Source organism: Cebidichthys violaceus, unplaced genomic scaffold (genome assembly GCF_023349555.1).
Source record: "Cebidichthys violaceus isolate CVI_PGR_0920_01 unplaced genomic scaffold, fCebVio1.0.p SCAF_1, whole genome shotgun sequence".
NCBI classification, from domain to species: Eukaryota; Metazoa; Chordata; class Actinopteri; order Perciformes; family Stichaeidae; genus Cebidichthys; species Cebidichthys violaceus.
The window spans coordinates 1234730-1255037 of record NW_027176262.1 but is presented as its reverse complement, the minus strand read 5'-3'; the positions used below and the strand labels follow the sequence as shown (position 1 = coordinate 1255037).

At 45.9% G+C, this 20308-nt stretch overlaps 2 protein-coding genes across 2 annotated transcripts; both read right to left on the bottom strand.

Moving 5' to 3' along the window:
• Positions 1-8172: 8172 nt before the first annotated feature.
• Positions 8173-9165, bottom strand: LOC137889683 (olfactory receptor 11A1-like). Its single transcript, XM_068733691.1, has one exon. It carries the CDS (start codon positions 9163-9165, stop codon positions 8173-8175), a length of 993 nt encoding a protein of 330 aa, XP_068589792.1.
• Positions 9166-17951: 8786 nt separating this feature from the next.
• Positions 17952-18917, bottom strand: LOC137889599 (olfactory receptor 6N1-like). The gene has a single exon (XM_068733570.1). It carries the CDS (start codon positions 18915-18917, stop codon positions 17952-17954), a length of 966 nt encoding a protein of 321 aa, XP_068589671.1.
• Positions 18918-20308: the final 1391 nt, after the last annotated feature.

The window sequence follows — 20308 nt, the reverse complement described above, 5'->3', positions numbered from 1 at the left end:
CCGTACTGTCTTCTGCCTCGGTATTTCGCTACCGCAGTTACGTAAGTTCCCATTGTCTAGTCCAGACCCTAATCGCTCTCCTCTCTGTTACGGGTATAGAGTAGCGGAAAATCTGCCTGCCTCCGGTGTCGAGCCACAGGACATCACACCGTCGATTCGCCAGCCATCCTGTGTCGGACCACGGGCTCCACACAGGCATTCCTGTCTTCGCCGGTCGAAAATAAATAGATTGGTACCGTATTCTGTGTCCTGTGGTTGCTATTGGGTCCAGATCCTGAACTCCCGTGACAGAACGGACTGACCAATGGATCCAGCTACCACAGGAGCAGTTACGCTGGCTGACCATAGCATGCAGCTTGAGGAACTCCGGCAGATGCTCAAGGACATGAGGGAAACGCAGAGGTCCATTGTGTATGAGGTTTCCCAGATTGGCTGCATCATGCAAGAACTAGCTCGGACAGTCCAGCCTCCACCGGCTCCAGCACCGGCACCATCCTCTCCGCTCCTCGCCCCGCTGGTTCGGGAGTCCCCTGTGCTGTCTCCGGAGCCTTAAGACGGTACGCTGGGGAGGTGCCGGGGTTTCCTGTTTCAATGCCGGCAGGTATTCGACCGTTAGCTTCAGACTTTTGCCTGGGACAGATCCAATGTTTCGTGGTCGGATTACTGCGGGGACGTGCTTTGGACTGGGCCACGAATACAGCGAGCATTGACCAGCCTGATTCCGTGTGTTACGTGGACTTTGTGGAGGATCTGCGGAGGGTTTTCGACCACCTGGTGGACTCCGAGGATGCAGTGCAGCGCCTTCTCCGCCTAAGACAGGGCCAGGCGAGTGGAGCGGAACACTCGGTGGATTTCCGCATTCTCGCAGCCGAGTCCGGATGGGGAGAGACGACGCTCAGGGGAGTGTTCCTTCACGGACTATCTGAAGCCATAAAAGATGAACTGGCCACCGGTGACAAGGCCGGTTCATTGGATGAGCTGATTAAGCTCACGATCGGGCTGGATGATCGGATGCGGGAGAGGCGACGTGAGAGGAACAACAGGACCTGGGGGGCATCGCACATGACGTCATCCTCTTCCAGCTTCCGCCCTCGTGCTCCTGCATCAGCCTATCGGGGCGAGTGGACAAATCCTCGGGCTCCAAGTCCGCCCCTTTTCTTCACCTCAGAGGTGGAGCCAATGCAGGTTGGCCGTGCTCATCTGTCACCACAGGAGAGAGAGAGGCGGATCAGAGCAGGCGAGTGCCTGTACTGTGGCCGCCCGGGACATTCAGTTTCCTCTTGTCCAGCTCGGCCAAAAGGGTGCGCTCGCCAGTAATGGTTGGGATACTGGCGGACCCAAGCACTCTCTCCAACCCCTCTCTCCAACCCCTACCAAGACTGTTATTGCCTGCGTCTCTCTCTCTGCACTCTCGCTCTCTCTGCACTGGTAGACTCTGGAGCGGAACAAAATTTCATGGACACAGAATTTATAGCCAGAGCTCAGATTCCGTTAGAGATGCTTGAGTGTCCGCTAGTGGTCCAGGCCCTAGATGGCAGCTTCCTGGCCAGAATCACTCACCGGACCCAGCCGCTCCGGCTCATCCTGTCCGGCAATCACAGAGAGAGACTCCAATTTTATGTTTTTCCTTCTCCTAAGACCCCTCTAGTGTTGGGCCACCCTTGGCACACCACTCATAACCCTCAGATTGACTGGACGGTAGGGAAGATTGCCACATGGAGCCCCTACTGTCATGCTAACTGCCTAAGGTCTGCGCGGCCCCCTGGAGGTCATCCTCAGGGATTACCCATTCCTTCGTCAGATCTCGCCTCCAATCCCGACGCCTACCATGACATCGGGGAGGTGTTTAGCAAGGCTCGGGCTCTCTCCCTACCACCTCACCGCCCCTACGACTGCGCTATTGACCTCCACCCTGGTGCTTCGTTCCTGTCCAGTCGGTTGTATAACCTGTCCAGACCAGAGAAGGCGTCCATGGAGGAGTACATCTCACAGTCTCTAAAAGCTGGAATCATTTGGCCATCCTCGTCACCACTCGGAGCCGGATTCTTCTTTGTCACCAAGAAAGATAAGAGCCTCTGGCCCTGCATCGACTATCGGGGTCCGATCAACATCACCACCCAAAACAAGTACCCTCTGCCACTGATTACTTCTGCATTTGAACCTCTCTCTGGAGCCACGATCTTCACCAAGCTTGACCTTCGCAACGCTTACCACCTGGTGCGGATCTGAGCAGGGGATGAGTGGAAGACAGGTTTCAACACCCCCCTCGGTCACTTAGTCATGCCTTTTGGACTGACCAATGCCCCCGCAGTATTCCAGGCATTGGTAAATGACGTACTCCGGGATTTCCTGAACCGTTTTGTATTTGTTTACTTAGATGACATCCTCATCTATTCCGCGGACCCTCAGGAGCATCAGCGTCATGTCAGGATGGTCCTCCAGCGCCTACTGGAGAATAAACTGTTCGTGAAGGCGGAGAAATGCGAGTTCCATGTGACCTCAGTTCAGTTCCTGGGATTCATCATAGAGAGGGGTCAAGTGAGGACATACCACGAAAAGATTAAGGCTGTGACTGGATGGCCGACCCCCTCCTCTCAGAAACAGCTCCAACAGTTTCTGGGGTTTGCCAACTTCTACCGCCGATTCATCAGGAACAGCAAGGTAGCTGCCCCCCTCACTAGACTCACCTCCTCGAAGACCATGTTCGCATGGACGCTGGAGGCCGGTCAGGCGTTCCAACTCCTCAAGGAGTGGTTCTCCTCTGCCCCATCCTGATTCAGCCCGACAACACCCATCAGTTCTTTTTTGAGGTAGATGCCTCTGACACAGGCGTGGGGGCCATCCTGTCACAACGCTCGGACACAGACTCTAAGCTCCGTCCCTGCGCTTACTATTCCCGCCGGTTGAACCCGGCAGAGAGAAACTATGACGTTGGAAATTGAGAATTACTGGCAATCAAGCTGGCTCTCTTTGAATGGAGACACTGGCTAGATGGGGCTGCCCATCCATTCGTGGTCTGGACAGACCATAAGAACCTGGAGTACATTCGGACCGCCAAGAGGTTAAACTCTCGCCAGGCTCGGTGGTCACTGTTCTTCGGGCGTTTTGACTTTTCCATCTCCTACCGTCCAGGCCACAAGAATATCAAACCAGACGCTCTCTCTCGCCAGTTCTCTCCCGAGGGTCACTCCTCCAGTCCGGGAACCATCCTCCCCGCAACTTGTGTGGCAGCCTCTCTCAACTGGGAGATCGAATCGAAAGTGGTGCAGGATGCTCTCCGGACCCAGCCAGACCCCGGAGGCGGGCCCCCTAGCCGCCTCTTTGTCCCCCTGTCCGCACGCTCCCAAGTACTCCAGTGGGCGCACACCTCCCGGTTCTCCTGTCACCCTGGCATCAGACGCTCCATTAACCTGCTTCGGAGAACCTTTTGGTGGACATCGCTGGAAGCGGACACAAGAGCGTTTGTCTTCAACCTGTGCCCGCAATAAGACATCACAACGACCTCCCGCCGGCTTACTGCAACCCCTTCCGGTGCCACATTGTCCCTGGTCCCATATCACCCTGGACTTCGTCACAGGTCTGCCTCCCTTGCAAGGGAACATGGTCATCGTTACGATGGTTGACCGCTTCTCAAAGGTGGCTCACTTCCTCGCTCTGCCCAAGCTCCCCTCAGCTCAGGAGACGGCTGACATTATGTTCAGCCAGGTGTTCCGTCCTCATGGGATTCCAGTGGACATTGTCTCTGATCGCGGCCCGCAGTTCATTTCCCAGGTCTGGAGAGCCTTCGGCCGGGCCCTCTGCGCGACCATCAGTCTGTCCTCCGGGTTCCACCCCCAATCTAACGGGCAGACAGAGAGACTAAATCAGGAGCTTGAGGCCTCCCTCCGCTGTGTGGCAGCTTCGAATCCTTCCAGCTGGAGTATTCACCTGGCCTGGGTGGAATATGCCCACAACTCCCATACCTCATTGGCTACTGGTCACAATCCATTCGAGGTCTCCCTGGGGTACCAACCACCTCTGTTCCTCGCTCAGGAGGTGGAGATAGCCGTTCCCTCAGTTCAGCTCCACCTCCGTTGCTGTAGGAGGGTGTGGAGGGAGACCCGGGCCGCTCTTCTCCATACGGCAGAGCAAAACAAACGCTTGGCGGATCGCCGCCGCATCCCTGCTCCACAGTACAAGGTTGGTCAAAGGGTGTTATGAAGTGTAGTAGGTGGACCCAAACGCACGCTTGCACAGCAGGTTTAATCCAGCCAAGGACTTCATTTCAAAAAGCAAGTTCAAAACAGAAAAACACAAACAAAAAACTATAGCATCGTGTCCAGCGAACCGAAGTCGGGAGGGAAACTCCACCAAACTCACATCTGGAATCGGTCCGGACAGGGGAACAACAGGACCTTGATCGGTGCGCTCCGTGGCACTACGCGGATCGGCCTCTTCGCACTGGTGAATTCCCGGGGATCGACTCGGCGCGGCAGGAGAGCAGAAGAACAGTCAAAAAGGTTAGAAATGACCCTCTTCCCTTAAACAGACAATCTGAACTCACGTGGCAACAAAATCCAGACAGGTAACCCGACGGACTGACGGCATGTCGGTGGAAAGCTGAGGTATTTAAGTCAGCTGGAGCTGATCATCCAAATTACCCACAGCTGAGCCCAAGGAGAGGGGCGTGGTCGAGGACGGAACTCGGGGATGAAAACTGTAGGCTGATACAAAAACAAAACATAAGCACATGCCCCTCAAAAACAAACCAGACAGGGGAAGAACAGAGGAGCACACACTAGGAGCATACAGGAAAACTTAACAAAGGGTGTGGCTCTCTGCCAAGGACATCCCGCTAAGGACCGAATCCCGGAAGATGTCCCCCCGGTTCATCGGCCCATTTGAGATCCAGGCCATTATCAATCCTTCCGCGGTCCGTCTGAAACTCCCCTCGTCCATGAGGATCCACCCGACATTCCACGTGTCACAGATCAAACCGGTGTCCACCAGTGCTCTGTGCCCTCCGGCCAGAGCCCCACCACCCGCCCAACTCATCGACGGAGGTTTGGCTCACACAGTTAACAGACTGCTGGATGTCATTCCTGTTTGTTATTGTGTGCCATGTGCTCTGTGTTTGTTTTCTCGGGCCTACCTCCAGACACCTCCCATGGTCACGCCCCCTGATCGGTGCACAGCTGCGGACAATCTGGCTCGTTACCACCTGCAATTGGACACACTGGGTCTTGATCCCACTAATCACCGCCTGGCAGTATATCTACCCTGGTCTTGCAGGCCTGGTTTGTCAGTTCGTACCGTCTTCTGCCTCGGTATTTCGCTACCGCAGTTACGTAAGTTCCCATTGTCTAGTCCAGACCCTAATCGCTCTCCTCTCTGTTACGGGTATAGAGTAGCGGGAAATCTGCCTGCCTCCGGTGTTGAGCCACGGGACATCACACCGTCGATGTGTCGGACCATGGGCTCCACACAGGCATTCTTGTCTTCGCCGGTAGAAAATAAATAGATTGGTACCGTATTCTGTGTCCTGTGGTTGCTATTGGGTCCAGATCCTGAACTCCTGTGACAGATTGTTGGCGTTCACTTTCAAGTAACCAACCAGATTCTGCACAGTTTACTAAAACCAAACTTTAAAAATGTTCTCTGTGCTGCTGTTGGTTGTCATTTCAGCTGCAGATGCGATACGAAACATTTTCGCAACAATGACGGATTCCGACTTTGATCCTTTTCAGCAAGAGGCAGGTCTCAACATTGATGTTCAGCCAGAGGCAGCAATCAGCCTGCCGGGCAGCCAGCAGAGGAGTACTTGCACAGCGCGGCGCAGTGACTCCTCCTCAGACTAACAAGAAGCCTTCTTGGCTCAGCTAGAAGAACGCAGTGTTATCCCAGCACCAGGCCTTCCTCTCTCCCAGCTGGAAATATGCCCCACCTTAAAACAACGGTGCTATTTCTCTCACTTTAGTTTGCTCTAGCGGCATGTTTATCTCCACATCTGTAGCACAGCTGTCGGGCCCATTGATGCCATCCTCACTGCTCTGCACTCTGATTTAGATCTCCACATTAGATTTAGATTAGTCTCTATTGGTAATGTATTCTGTGTGGCCTCAGCACTCAATCCACTCACAAACCGATCAGGTAGAGCTTCACTGACCGATGCTTTAGTGCAGCAACATCATCTGATAAGGACTCGCAATCTTGTTGATTTACTATCTGAAATAAGAATTGCATACCATGCAATAACAATTGGTTTTGGTTTGTAATGGTTTGCTCCGATCTTCATAGTTTTTCTCACTTGGTTTCTCTGGCATGACTATATTCTTTCAATGTCTGTAAGCATCTGCTCCAAAAACTGAAAGGAACAAACTGTCTCCACCTCATTTGGGATCATTCATCGTAACCCTCAAACAACCATCCATGCATCTCCTGCTAAACGGCCTTAAAATAGAGAAACCACAAGGCAACGATAATCGTCTCCTTCGTCTTTGTCTTATACAGACTTGTTATAAGAAACAGTCTTCATTGCAGCTACTTATGGATTTAATCTGAGAAGCCAACCTCAACGAGAGCCTCTGTTTGCCCCGGAGGAAGGGAAACCCATGTCCCGAGCTCGGTTTGCTTCTTGCCTTCGCCTCCTCTGCCCACCCTTTGAGCAATGCACTCCTCACTCTTCACATAAGAAAACTGCAGCATTAATAGCTCTTGTCTTCACATTCAAGGCTATGAGCCGATGGTCATCAACTGCTTATGAGCATGACCTCCAGCCCTGAAGCTCAAAAAGCTATGAGTGCCCTTTGAATCGCTGGTTACCACAATACATGTTTTGGTATATCTGCTGGGCTCTGTTTATTTAACTCACTGGCTATGTTACCTCATCTAGCAATCTGGGTATTAGTCTAATTGTCCACTAAGTCATTCAGCTAGCCCCTCCTTCAGATGCCATGGAGGGCTGCTTGGTACGACCGTTTTGAGGGTCTTTGCTGCTGCTCTAACTGCTTTGGTCTTTCCATGTATGCACATGAAAGTTGTGCTCTCGAAAGCTCCCGGACCAGAACCCCGCCGCCAAATATATTTTACTGCATTCAGAAATAAAAGATGATTGTTCTTCTCTTTGCAAAAATATGTCGTCCAGTCTGTTGAATGCTGATACGACAGCGGCTTCAACAGAAAGTTTCACATCAGCTGCAGCAATTTTGGTTGTTTTAGACAATGCCTCAATGGTGCTCCTCTTCACGGTTTTGGTCTGAAACCATATTAGATGAATGGTTGTGATTGGCCCGATACGTCTCAGGCCAAAGTGGAGACAAACTAGACAAATCTACCAGAGCAAATAAAACATAATTTGCAGATTTTTCTGGTTCCAAGGCTGGTTAAGTTGGAGCATGACATCAAAAGTCAAATGAAGACTTTGAACCAGACTGTTGTGGTTAAGCTGCTTCTTCATGCCACCACAATCTTGTCCTGGAAAAGCGCCAGAAAATATTGTTGAAAGTGATGATAATAAATAATTCACCAAACATTAATGTCGCTCATAGACCAGATGGTGTGAAGGCTGTCCAGGAAAATAGTTCACTGATGAAACACTTAATATTTACTACATCTGCCAAATATTGTTATTCTGTTTCTCCATATTGTTATTGTCTTACTGCTCCAGCTGTCTACTCTGCAAAGACGACCGCTGTTGAATGTTTGTCTGTCCTGAAAGACGACAGTTGGACATTTTCTCCTGTTAAAGACAGTCTTTCCTTATTTTAATTTGTATAGATATAAACAAAACCGTTGCAATACATTCAATTTGGAACTTATTCTGTGTTTGTGGTTTTCAGTTTTACTTTTCATAATGAAAGTTGAATAAATTAACTTTATCAGCTAATTCATGCTCATTGGACAATTTCAAATTACTTTCAAAATGTCTAATTTCAACCATTACATTATTGTGAGAGAATGCTATGGCTTGAGAATTTTAGATAATTGACTTCATATTGAAGATGAAAACATAACAATGTGAAAATAAAACAGGAATAGACAGAAATAGATCACCTCTCACTGGTTGCATCAACAGTCACTTGCATGATAAATGTCCTACACACACACACACGCACACGCACACACACACACACACACACACACACACACACACACACTAGTCAGCCAAAGACTTACATTTATTGTTTTCTCTTGTTACTCAAGCTGAACAAATCTGCCACATGGTCTACACTTCCTAACTGAACTTAAAAGCAGACTTTTACACATGCTACGTAATTTGGACATGTTCAGTCCGTACATTACAGGACTGAAGAGCGGTTGACATGTCAGCCAGTAGAATGATAAAAAGATGCCCACTATATTAGATACATTTTTTATATCAAATCTGTTCTGTATTATATCAAAGAAAGCCCCAAAGGAGAAGTTGAGCAGAGAAGCGAGGTGAGGTGTGCAGGTACTGACAGCTTTCTGTCTGCTCTGTTTACAACCAGAGAAACAAACTCTGAGGATCTTCATGTAAGAGTAAAGAATTAAAGAAACAATACAAAGAAATACAGTTGTGTAAGTCAGTCCATAGACGTTATTGACCGTCGTATCATAACAGGCCAGTTTGACAACAGAGTAGTTGTCACAGTAGACTTTGTTAATGATGTTCCCACACAGCTGTAAAGGGACAGATAATGACAACAAAACAACGATTCCAATGAAAGGGCATAACCATGTTAGAGCAATAAGTATGGCTGTCTTTTTGTAGGTCATATGTGTGTTAAAATGTAGAGGACAACAGATAGCAAGATATCGGTCATAAGACATGATGGCTAAGTTTAAAAATTCGATGCTGCCATAAGTACACACACAATAAATCTGCAGGAAACAAAGTGGAGCAGAAACAGTGTGAATGTCAGAGAGGATCTGAACCAGAAGGATTGGAAATAACCCTGTACTACCATACAGTTCATTTACAAACAGGCTGCAGAGAAAAAGGTACATAGGTTCATGTAAGCTTCTGTTCATACAGATAACCACAATCAGCAGAAGATTGGAACCAATAATTAACACATATAAAGACAAAATAACCACAAAATATAAGTATTTAAACAACCCAGTGTCAAAGTAGCCACTAAGTGTGAAATAAGAAACGTATGTAGAGTTAATCCTGATTAATCCTTTTGTTTTAAAGTACTTCATCACGTTGCACAGGAACAAAAATAAGTATAATACAAATGTCACATTTTGTTTGTTGTAAGTGTACAACTAGTTAACATTTTGACATGTATGACAGAGTTTAGTTAAAGCACCAACAAACAGTCCACTTACTGTCAACAAACTAGTTTGAAATCTTTAGTGACAAACATCTCAAACTTAACACCACTCTCTTCTTTACAGTCAACATAAGCAAGAAGCTACAAACAGTTCATCACCTTGTGTGAAGGACTGACTGAGTCCCTCTTTACTGAGCTGTAACTCTGCTTCTTATAGACATGTCAAGTCAGACAGCAGCAGCAGAGCAACGTCAACATTAAAGGTTACAACATGGTATTCTCTAATTGATGATCGGTTGATGACTGGTATCTAGAAAATGTTCATTAAAAAGAGATATATAAAGAAATAGTTAAAGACGGTGGAGGAACTAAAGATATGTCAATTTTTTGCCCCCTCAGGTACTCTGCTCGAGATAATATAAATAACAAAATATCAACATTAATAAAAACATATAAGAAATACAATATATATATATATATGTATACATATATATATATACATATATATATATATGTATATATATGTATATGTGTGTATATATATGTATATGTATATATATGTATATGTGTGTATATATATATATATATATATATGTATATATATATATATGTATATGTGTGTATATATATATACACATATACATATATATATATATATATATATATATATATATATAACGTAAGAGAGAAGATTGTGTATGAGTATAAATTTGGAGCAATATTAAAGGGATGCAGGGGAAAATGGTTTCTGCCTGTCAAGAAATCTAAAGTAGTGTTAAGTCCTATGTGCGTAAGCTTGAGTCTGGTGGAGACGATGGTGTTGAGGCTGTTATCAATAAAACACATTCTCACTTAGTTCCCCTTCCTGTAGTCCAGATGGTTATGACTTCATCAGTTCATGTGTTGGAATGGAAGGCAAACTGATGAGGGTCTTGGGATGTGGGTAGCGAGGATCAGATGTGGTCCTTTACCAGCTGCTCAAAGTGCATAACGACCACAGAGGTTAACACCTGTGGACGGTAGTCGTTCAGGTATGCTGGGCGAGCAACTCACTGCTGGAAGTGGGACTCTGGATAATAGTTAGGGCTGGCTCAGGTTTATAGTTAGGACTGGCTCAGGTTTATAAGGCTGACTCAGGTTTATAGTTACGGCTGGTTCAGTTTTATAGTTACGGCTGGTTCAAATTCATAGTTAAGGCTGGCTCAGGTTCATAGTTAGGGCTGTCTGAGGTTTATAGTTAGGGCTGGTTCAGGTTCATGGCTAGGGCTGGCTGTGTTATGAGGTGTAGTAGGTGGACCCAAACGCACACTTGCACAGCAGGTTTAATCCAACCAAGGACTTTATTTTAAATGAAAGTTCAAACAGAAAACATAAACAAAAAACTACAGCACCGTGTCCAGCAAACCGAAGCTTCTCCGGAGTCGGGAGGGAATCTCCACCGAACTCACACCTGGAAACGGTCTGGACAGGGAACAAAACAGGACGTTGATCGGTGTACTCCATGGTACTACGCAGATCGGCCTATTCGCGCTGGTGAATACCCGGGGCTCGACTCAATGTGGCAGGAGAGCACATGACAGCCAGAGAGGCTGAAAGCTGGGGTGTTTAAGTCAGCTGGGAGTGATCATCAGAATCACCCACAGCTGAGCCCAAGGAGAGGGGCGTGGTAGAGGGCGGAACTCGGGGATGAAAACTGTAGGCTGACAAAAACAAAACATAAGCACATGGCCCTCAACAACAAACCACACACACACACACACACACACACACACACACACACACACACACACACACACACACACACACACACACACACACACACACACACACAGGAAAGCCTAACAGGCTGAGGTTTATAGTTAGGGCTGGTTCAGGTTTATAGTTAAGGCTGGCTCAGGTTTATAGTTAGGGCTGGCTCAGGTTTACAGTTTGGGCTGGTTCAGGTTTATAGTTAGGGCTGGACTAGCCACTAGTTATGCTGCTATAAACCCAGACTTCTGGAAGACTTCATATGATACACTGATCACTGTTGTGGAAATTTAGCATATTGTTCTTTTAGTTATAACTTGCATCGCTTAAACCTGCATATATGCAGACCATCCGGACTCATTTAAACCCAAATAATAAATGTTACTATATCTGTCATGGGGTGTGGTTGAGGACTCAAATGCAGACATATGGAGATTCAGTGAGAAAACAGGTTTTAATGATAACTGAACAAAAATAGGAATCGTTACCGGAATACAACTGGGAATCCACGACAAGACAAGACACGAGGGGAGGAAATCCAGCAGAGTAGGCAGACGGGGAAACCGGGAACAAAACGAGCAAAACGAGCGAGTAGATATGACAATGACCTGACAAAGAGTGACTGAGAAGCAGGGGTTTATATAGTAAGTGCAGCAGAGTGAGCAGGTGGGAGTGATAGAGCTGATGAGGTGGGTGACTAACAGGAACTCCTCCGAGGCCGAGAGTCAGAGTCCACAGTTGGGTTGGTGTAGGGGATCCGGAGGAGGGATGGCTGGAATCAACCGGCCACAGGGCTCCGGGGAACAGGCAGGAGGGCTCCGGACACAGGTGCTCGGGTGCTCCGGCGCTCCGGCGGACGGCCGGACTTGGGATGAGACGGGGAACTGGGCTCTAGAGGCTGGGGATTGGGAGGACGGAACTCTAGGGACTGGGGATCGGGAGGACGGAAGTCTAGAGCCTGGGGCTCAGGAGGACGGAACTCTAGAGACTGGGAACACTGGAGATCAGGGGGACTGCACTCTAGAGGACGGGGATCCGGAGGGGAAGTCTAGAAGCTCAGGTTTACTCACTATAAACCTGAGCCAGCCCTAACTATAAACCTGAACCAGCCCTAACTATAAACTTGAACCCTCCCTAACTATAAACTTGAGCCAGCCCTAACAATAAGCGTTATCAAAGAGGAAAGTCTTAAGTCTACTCTTACATGTGATGAGGGTGTCTGACCCCCAGACTGAAACAGGAAGCTGGTTCCACAGATGAGGAGCTTGATAACTGAAGGCTCTGGCTCCCATCCTACTTTTTAAGACTCTAGAAACCACAAGTAATCCTGAATTTAGGGAGCACAGCTCTCTAGTAGGGGCCGGTCATTTTGGGCTATCCGTGGCTTAGGAGACACAATCCACACATTGACTGGGCGTCAGGAACTGTAATACAGTGGAGTGTTCATTGTCATGCTGTCTGTCTAAGATCTGCCTCATCGTCTGCCCTTAGTCTGCCCATCTCTTCTGAGTTTCCAGAGGTTTTTAACAAAGCTTGGGCCACCTCGTTGCTGCCACATCGGCCGCATGACTGTGCCATTGACCTCCTCCCGGGTACATCTCCTCCCAGAGGTTAGACTTTTTTCCCTATCTGCTCCTGAGACGAAAACTATGGAGAAATATATTAATGACTCATTGGCTACAGGAATCATTCGACCATCTTCATCTCCAGCTGGAGCAGAGTTTTTCTTTGTTGGACAGAAGGACAAATCCCTGCATCCTTGCATTGACTACAGAGGACTCAATAACATTTCTGTAAAAAATAGGTACCTTCCACTTATTGCCTCCGCCTTTGAGCTGTTACAAGGTGCTACCATTTTTTCCAAACTCGATCTCTGCAATGCTTACCTCTTACCTGAGGACCAAAAGGTTCACCCATGTGCCTTCTTCTCCCAGAAGCTGTCCCCCGCGGAGTGGAATTATGACATTGGGAACCGGGAGCTGTTGGCGGTCAAACTGGCATTGGAGGAGTAGAGACACTGGTTAGAGGGGGCGGAGCAGCCGTTTGTGGTCTGGACGAATCACAAGAATCTGGAATACATCCGTTCGGCCAAGCGACTGAACTCTCGTCAAGCTAGGTGGGCTCTTTTTTTTAACCGTTTTGAGTTTTCACTCTCATACAGACCAGGTTCAAAGAATGTCAAGCCTGACGCCTTGTCTCGTCAGTTCCAGCGAGAGAGCTCTCCTTCCCATCCTGAAGGTATCCTTTGCCCTGAGTGCGTTATTGGTATGGTAACCTGGGAGGTGGAGGACAAGGTAAAGCGCTCCCATGACGAACACCCTGCCCCCAGTGCTTGTCCTGATAACCCTTTGTTTGTCCCTGTCAATCTCCATCCACAGATCCTCCAGTGGGGCCACTCTTCCCGCCTAGCTTGCCATCCTGGGATCAGACGCACACTAGCACTGCTCAGACAGCGTTTCTGGTGGTCTTCCATGGAGGAAGACACCAAGGGGTTCATCGGTGCTTGCCAGGTCTGTTCTCAGCATAAGAGCACTCGCCAACCTCCCTCTGGGCTTCTTCATCCTCTGCCAGTTCCTAGTCGTCCCTGGTCTCACATTGCTTTGGACTTTGTAACCGGCCTACCCCCTTCTGACGGTAACACAGTTATTCTCACAGTCATTGAACGATTCTCCAAGTCTGCTCTGCTCATTCCACTACCCAAGTTACCTACTGCCAAAGTGACTGCTAAAATATTACTGCAAAATGTTTTCTGGCTGCATGTTCTGCCCATTGACGTGGTTTCCGACCGGAGACCACAATTCACCTCTCGCTTCTGGTCAGAGTTTTGCAGGCTGCTGGGGGCTACGGTCAGTCTTTCATCAGGGTTTCATCCCCAATCTAATGGGCAGGCTGAACGGATGAATCAGGAGATGGAGACAGCCTTACGCTGTCTCTCCTCCAGCAACCCCTCCTCCTGGTCTGACCAGCTCTTGTGAGTCGAGTATGCTCAACAACACCCTCCCCAGTTCATCCACCGAGCCCTCACCGTTCCAGTGTGCCCGGGGATATCAGCCACCACTCTTCCCGGAGCAGGAACAAGAGGCAAGTGTCCCCTCAGTCCAGGCTTTCGTCCAGCGGTCCCAACGCACTTGGAGGCAGGCCTGCTCCACACTCTTGCGCTCTTCCGACCGGTACCAAAGGTCTGCCAACAGACGCTGTGTCCCTGCGCCCCGTTATGCACCGGGACAAAGTGTCTGGCTGTCTACGCGGGACCTTCCCCTAAGAATGGAATCCAAGAAATTGGCTCCTCGCTTCGTGGGCCCCTTTCCTGTTTCTCGAATCATCAATCCTGCTGCGGGCCGTCTTCGTCTGCCATCATCCATGAGAGTTCATCCCACCTTCCATGTCTCCAGGATTAAAACAGTGAAGGAACATTATCTGTCTCTCTGGTAGAGCTCAATGAGGTAGTCAAAAAGCCTTACACTGACACAGGGGAGGATATGATTTGGTCTGATATGCTGAAGGTTCTCGACATGAATGCACACACTAAGTGTTTTGAAGGTCCTGTTGCTTTGAGGTCATGGTCAGTGACTAGATCACTGGAAGTCGTTGTCATCAGGCTTCTCTAATAAGTCTCTTAAATCTCTCCAATTGATCCAGAATTCTGCAGCATGTGTACTAACGTGTAACTAGACCATATAACCATTTTTTCAAACTGTGCTAGATTAAACACAACCCTGCAAACCGATATGCTCTCTGCTGCTCACTATATGCGATTTGGCGTAGCTAGTATTACATAAAAAATGGTCAGACTTCATCTCCTTGATGGCACATTCCCGTCAATATATATCATATGTGCCTTCATAGTTCACTGTTTTCAATCATTCCTCCAAAAAGGGACTTGTAGCAAGAATCCAATTTTCACCTGTGCTGTTTGTCAACCAACAGCCTGCTCAAACAACCATCCATGCATCTCCTGCTAAACGGCCTTAAAATAGAGAAACCACAAGGCAACGATAATCGTCTCCTTCGTCTTTGTCTTATACAGACTTGCTATAAGAAACAGTCTTCATTGCAGCTTTTTATGGGTTTAATCTGAGAAGCCGACCTCAACGAGAGCCTCTGTTTGCCCCGGAGGAAGGAAAACCCATGTCCCGAGTTCGGTTTGCTTGTTGCCTTGTAACAATTCACCTAATTACATAAACCAAAAAAGGGAAAAGTACAAACGCTAAAATTAAGGACACGGGCGGATCTGAATTGGTTGGTTTACAGAGTCTATATCTGCCTGAATAACCTGGTATTATTATTATTAACCTATTATTCCCTATAAGAATAGACCACACCAGACACCAAAGAAACCACACTCCCAGGTAAATGTAAAACAATATATTAATATAACTCAAAATTCACTCGGCATACAAAATACAAAACCAAAAATAACCGTGATGCTCCCGCCGTACTTTGGCACAATAAACTAAACATTCACAAACGATCACCCCAAACCCCGTGTCCCATTAGTTCAGTAAGTTCCTTAAGTAACGAAAAATAGTCCGATGACAAAAAACAATCCCCCGAGGCAAAGTCAATAACAGGCGGATGCGTGGCGAGACGCCGCGGTCCCTGTATCCACCGAACCCGCGCTACCTCACCACAGCTCGTCCCGATGGTGGCCCTCTGTGCCGTTCCCAGCAAAGACTCCAGCCTGTTAATCCCTTAAAGCTTGCTTCGGATCCGTGGCTGAGCAATCGCCGGCAAACAGTGCTCTCCTGAGTCCACTGAACGGAGCTCGCTTCCTCCAGTGTGCGTTCACAATCTTCCCTCGCGTCACTTCCCCCCGACACAATTTATACAAAAACACCGGTAAACACAATTACACCAATAACAATAACAGATCCTATTTATATCCTGTGTCATAAATACTGGCAACTGATAAGATTACATTACTTTATATGGGTGAAGGAACGTAACCCACAGGTTCCCCATTCACATTTGCTGTACATAGCAGGCAGACTTCTGGCAATCATTACAGCCTTCGCCTCCTCTGCCCACCCTTTGAGCAATGCACTCCTCACATAAGAAAACTGCAGCATTAATAGCTCTTGTATTCACGTTCAAGGCTATGAGCCGATGGTCATCAACTGCTTATGAGCATGACCTCCAGCCCTGAAGCTCAAAAAGCTATGAGTGCCCTTTGAATCGCTGGTTACCACAATACATGTTTTGGTATATCTGCTGGGCTCTGTTTATTTAACTCACTGGCTATGTTACCTCATCTAGCAATCTGGGTATTAGTCTAATTGTCCACTAAGTCATTCAGCTAGCCCCTCCTTCAGATGCCATGGAGGGCTGCTTGGTACGACCGTTTTGAGGGTCTTTGCTGCTGCTCTAACTGCTTTGGTCTTTCCATGTATGCACATGAAAGTTGTGCTCTCGAAAGCTCCCGGACCAGAACCCCGCCGCCAAATATATTTTACTGCATTCAGAAATAAAAGATGATTGTTCTTCTCTTTGCAAAAACATGTCGTCCAGTCTGTTGAATGCTGAAGCAACAGCGGCTTCAACAGAAAGTTTCACATCAGCTGCAGCAATTTTGGTTGTTTTAGACCAGTGATTCTCAACTGTCTGGCTGCGGGACCCACCATAAATTCTTAATGACAAGACGCGAACCAAATTTTCAACGTCTCAAATGTACTTAATGAAAAGATGGTGCAAATCCATTTCTCATTAGTCGGTGATGTACTTGCATTTCGCTCAATTAGCATGAAAACAAACTGTGTGGGTGTTCTTCTATACTGTGAAATGGGTGTCTATTAGCATTACAAGGCATTAACGCCATATACTGTTAAGGAGTGTGAATAACTCCGCTGCATTAAAAATCCCCTTCGAAATAAAAGCATAGGATTTTTATTTTTTTATTCAGGCAAAGGTCCGTGACCCACTGAAAACGGGTCCGCGACCCAAAAGTGGGTCGCAACCCATCATTTGAGAATCACTGTTTTAGACAATGCCTCAATGGTGCTCCTCTTCACGGTTTTGGTCTGAAACCATATTAGATGAATGGTTGTGATTGGCCCGGTACGTCACAGGCCAAAGTGGAGACAAACTAGACAAATCTACCAGAGCAAATAAAACATAATTTGCAGATTTTTCTGGTTCCAAGGCTGGTTAAGTTGGAGCATGACATCAAAAGTCAAATGAAGACTTTGAACCAGACTGTTGTGGTTAAGCTGCTTCTTCATGTCACCACAATCTTGTCCTGGAAAAGCGCCAGAAAATATTGTTGAAAGTGATGATAATAAATAATTCACCAAACATTAATGTCGCTCATAGACCAGATGGTGTGAAGGCTGTCCAGGAAAATAGTTCACTGATGAAACACTTAATATTTACTACATCTGCCAAATATTGTTATTCTGTTTCTCCATATTGTTATTGTCTTACTGCTCCAGCTGTCTACTCTGCAAAGACGACCGCTGTTGAATGTTTGTCTGTCCTGAAAGAGGACAGTTGGACATTTTCTCCTGTTAAAGAGAGTCTTTCCTTATTTTAATTTGTATAGATATAAACAAAACCGTTGCAATACATTCAATTTGGAACTTATTCTGTGTTTGTTGAGTTCAGTTTTACTTTTCATGATGAAAGTTGAATAAATTAACTTTATCAGCTAATTCATGCTCATTGGACAATTTCAAATTACTTTCAAAATGTCTAATTTCAACCATTACATTATTGTGAGAGAATGCTATGGCTTGAGAATTTTAGATAATTGACTTCATATCGAAGATGAAAACATAACAATGTGAAAATAAAACAGGAATAGACAGAAATAGATCACCTCTCACTGGTTGCATCAACAGTCACTTGCATGATAAATCTCCTACACACACACACACGCACACGCACACACACACACACACACACACACACACACACACACACACACACACTAGTCAGCCAAAGACTTACATTTATTGTTTTCTCTTGTTACTCAAGCTGAACAAATCTGCCACATGGTCTACACTTCCTAACTGAACTTAAAAGCAGACTTTTACACATGCTACGTATTTTGGACATGTTCAGTCCGTACATTACAGGACTGAAGAGCGGTTGACATGTCAGCCAGTACAACGATAAAAAGATGCGCACTATATTATGTACATTTTTCATATCAAATCTGCTCTGTAATATTTCAAAGAATACACCAAAAGCGAAGTTGAGCAGAGAAGCGAGGTGAGGTGTGCAGGTACTGACAGCTTTCTGTCTTGTCTGTTTACAACCAGAGAAACAAACTTTAAGGATCCTCATGTAGGAGTAAAATATTAGAGATCCAGAACCAAAGACTGTGAGAGAAGCAACAATGAGTTCAAAGATATTATTTACTGTGGTGTCTAAGCAAGCCAGTTTTATGATGGAGTAGTTGTTACAGTACACTTTGTTAATGATGTTCCCACACAACTGTAAAGAAACACTCAAGCAAGTTGTAACAAGAACACCAAAAAAAGGAGGAACCCATATAACAACAATAAGCCTGACTGCCTTATTAAATGCCATACGTGTGTTATAATGTAGAGGATGACAGATAGCAAGATATCGGTCATAAGACATGATGGCTAAGTTATAAAACTGTACATTGCCATATGTATACAAACAGAAAATCTGCAGGAAACAAAGTGGAGCAGAAACAGTGTGATTGTCAGAGAGGATCTGAAGCAGAAGGAATGGAAACAACCCTGTACTACCATACAGTTCATTTACAAACAGGCTGCAGAGAAAAAGGTACATAGGTTCATGTAAGCTTCTGTTCATACAGATAACCACAATCAGCAGAAGATTGGAACCAATAATTAACATATATAAAGACAAAATAACCACGAAATATAAGTATTTAAAACCCCCGGTGTCAAAGTAGGCACTAAGTGTGAAATATGAAAACTGAGTGGAGTTTATCATGATTTCCTTTTGCTTCATAAAGCGGTCGTAACACTGTTCATAAGACAAACTAATTCCAATAAATGTTACTTTTTGTTTTTGTAAAACATAATACACTCTCCATTCGTTCAGGACAATGGGCTAAAATATTAACTACTAAATGTATTCAACCTATAGAAAGTAAAGACATTCATTATCAAGAAAACAATTGGGACAATTTTCCCAAATTCTGTTATTTAAAATCTATCAAACACTAACGTAATAGAGTGTAATCCTAACATTCATCTGTTGACCTGCTGTAGTCAGACTCCCTCCTAACTGAACTGACAGGTTGCAGAGAAAAAGGTACATAGGTTCATGTAAGCTTCTGTTCATACAGATAACCACAATCAGCAGAAGATTGGAACCAATAATTAACACGTATAAATACAAAATAACCACAAAATATAAGTATTTAAACAACCCAGTGTCAAAGTAGCCACTAAGTGTGAAATAAGAAACGTATGTAGAGTTAATCCTGATTAATCCTTTTGTTTTAAAGTACTTCATCACTTTGCACAGGAACAAAAATAAGTATAATACTAATGTCACATTTTGTTTGTTGTAAGTGTACAACTAGTTAACATTTTGACATGTATGACAGAGTTTAGTTAAAGCACCAACAAACAGTCCACTTACTGTCAACAAACTAGTTTGGAATCTTTAGTGACAAACATCTCAAACTTAACACCACTCTCTTCTTTACAGTCAACATAAGCAAGAAGCTACAAACAGTTCATCTACTTGTGTGAAGGACTGACTGAGTCCCTCTTTACTGAGCTGTAACTCTGCTTCTTATAGACATTTCAAGTCAGACAGCAGCAGCAGAACAACGTCAACATTAAGGGTTACAACATGTGATTCTCTAATTGATGATCGGTTGATGACTGGTATTTAGAAAATGTTCATTAAAAAGAGATATATAAAGAAATAGTTAAAGATGGTGGAGGAACTAAAGATATGTCACTTTTTTGCCCCCTCAGGTACTCTGCTCGACATAATATAAATAACAAAGTATCAACAATAATTAAAGCTGCAAGCAACATTGATCGGGCCCTTGCATCTTGACGCATGTCGAGGGTACTGGCAGGACTCTGGATGATGTGGCCATTCAGTTCTGTGACCATCATACACTGCATGCACAAGTTAGACGCTATTTCCTGTGGTACCAGCGGCGTAGCCAGGTAATTTTGTCAGGTCTTAAGACTTGAATGTTTTGAATGTTTCTCCAAATACAATCCTAAATCTAAGCCTGTAAAGATTGACAAAAAGATCATTGTTTGTGAATGCGCTTTAGTGTAACATAACAGACTGTCAAAGTAAATGCAGGTCTCAAAACCGACTGTTTGTTTGTGCAGGTAGCTCTGACAATC

What these genes read in the sequence shown, in the direction of transcription:
- LOC137889683 (XM_068733691.1), bottom strand. Translation starts at nt 9,165, where the DNA reads ATGAAGTACTTTAAAACAAAAGGATTAATCAGGATTAACTCTACATAC.
- LOC137889599 (XM_068733570.1), bottom strand. Translation starts at nt 18,917, where the DNA reads ATGATAAACTCCACTCAGTTTTCATATTTCACACTTAGTGCCTACTTT.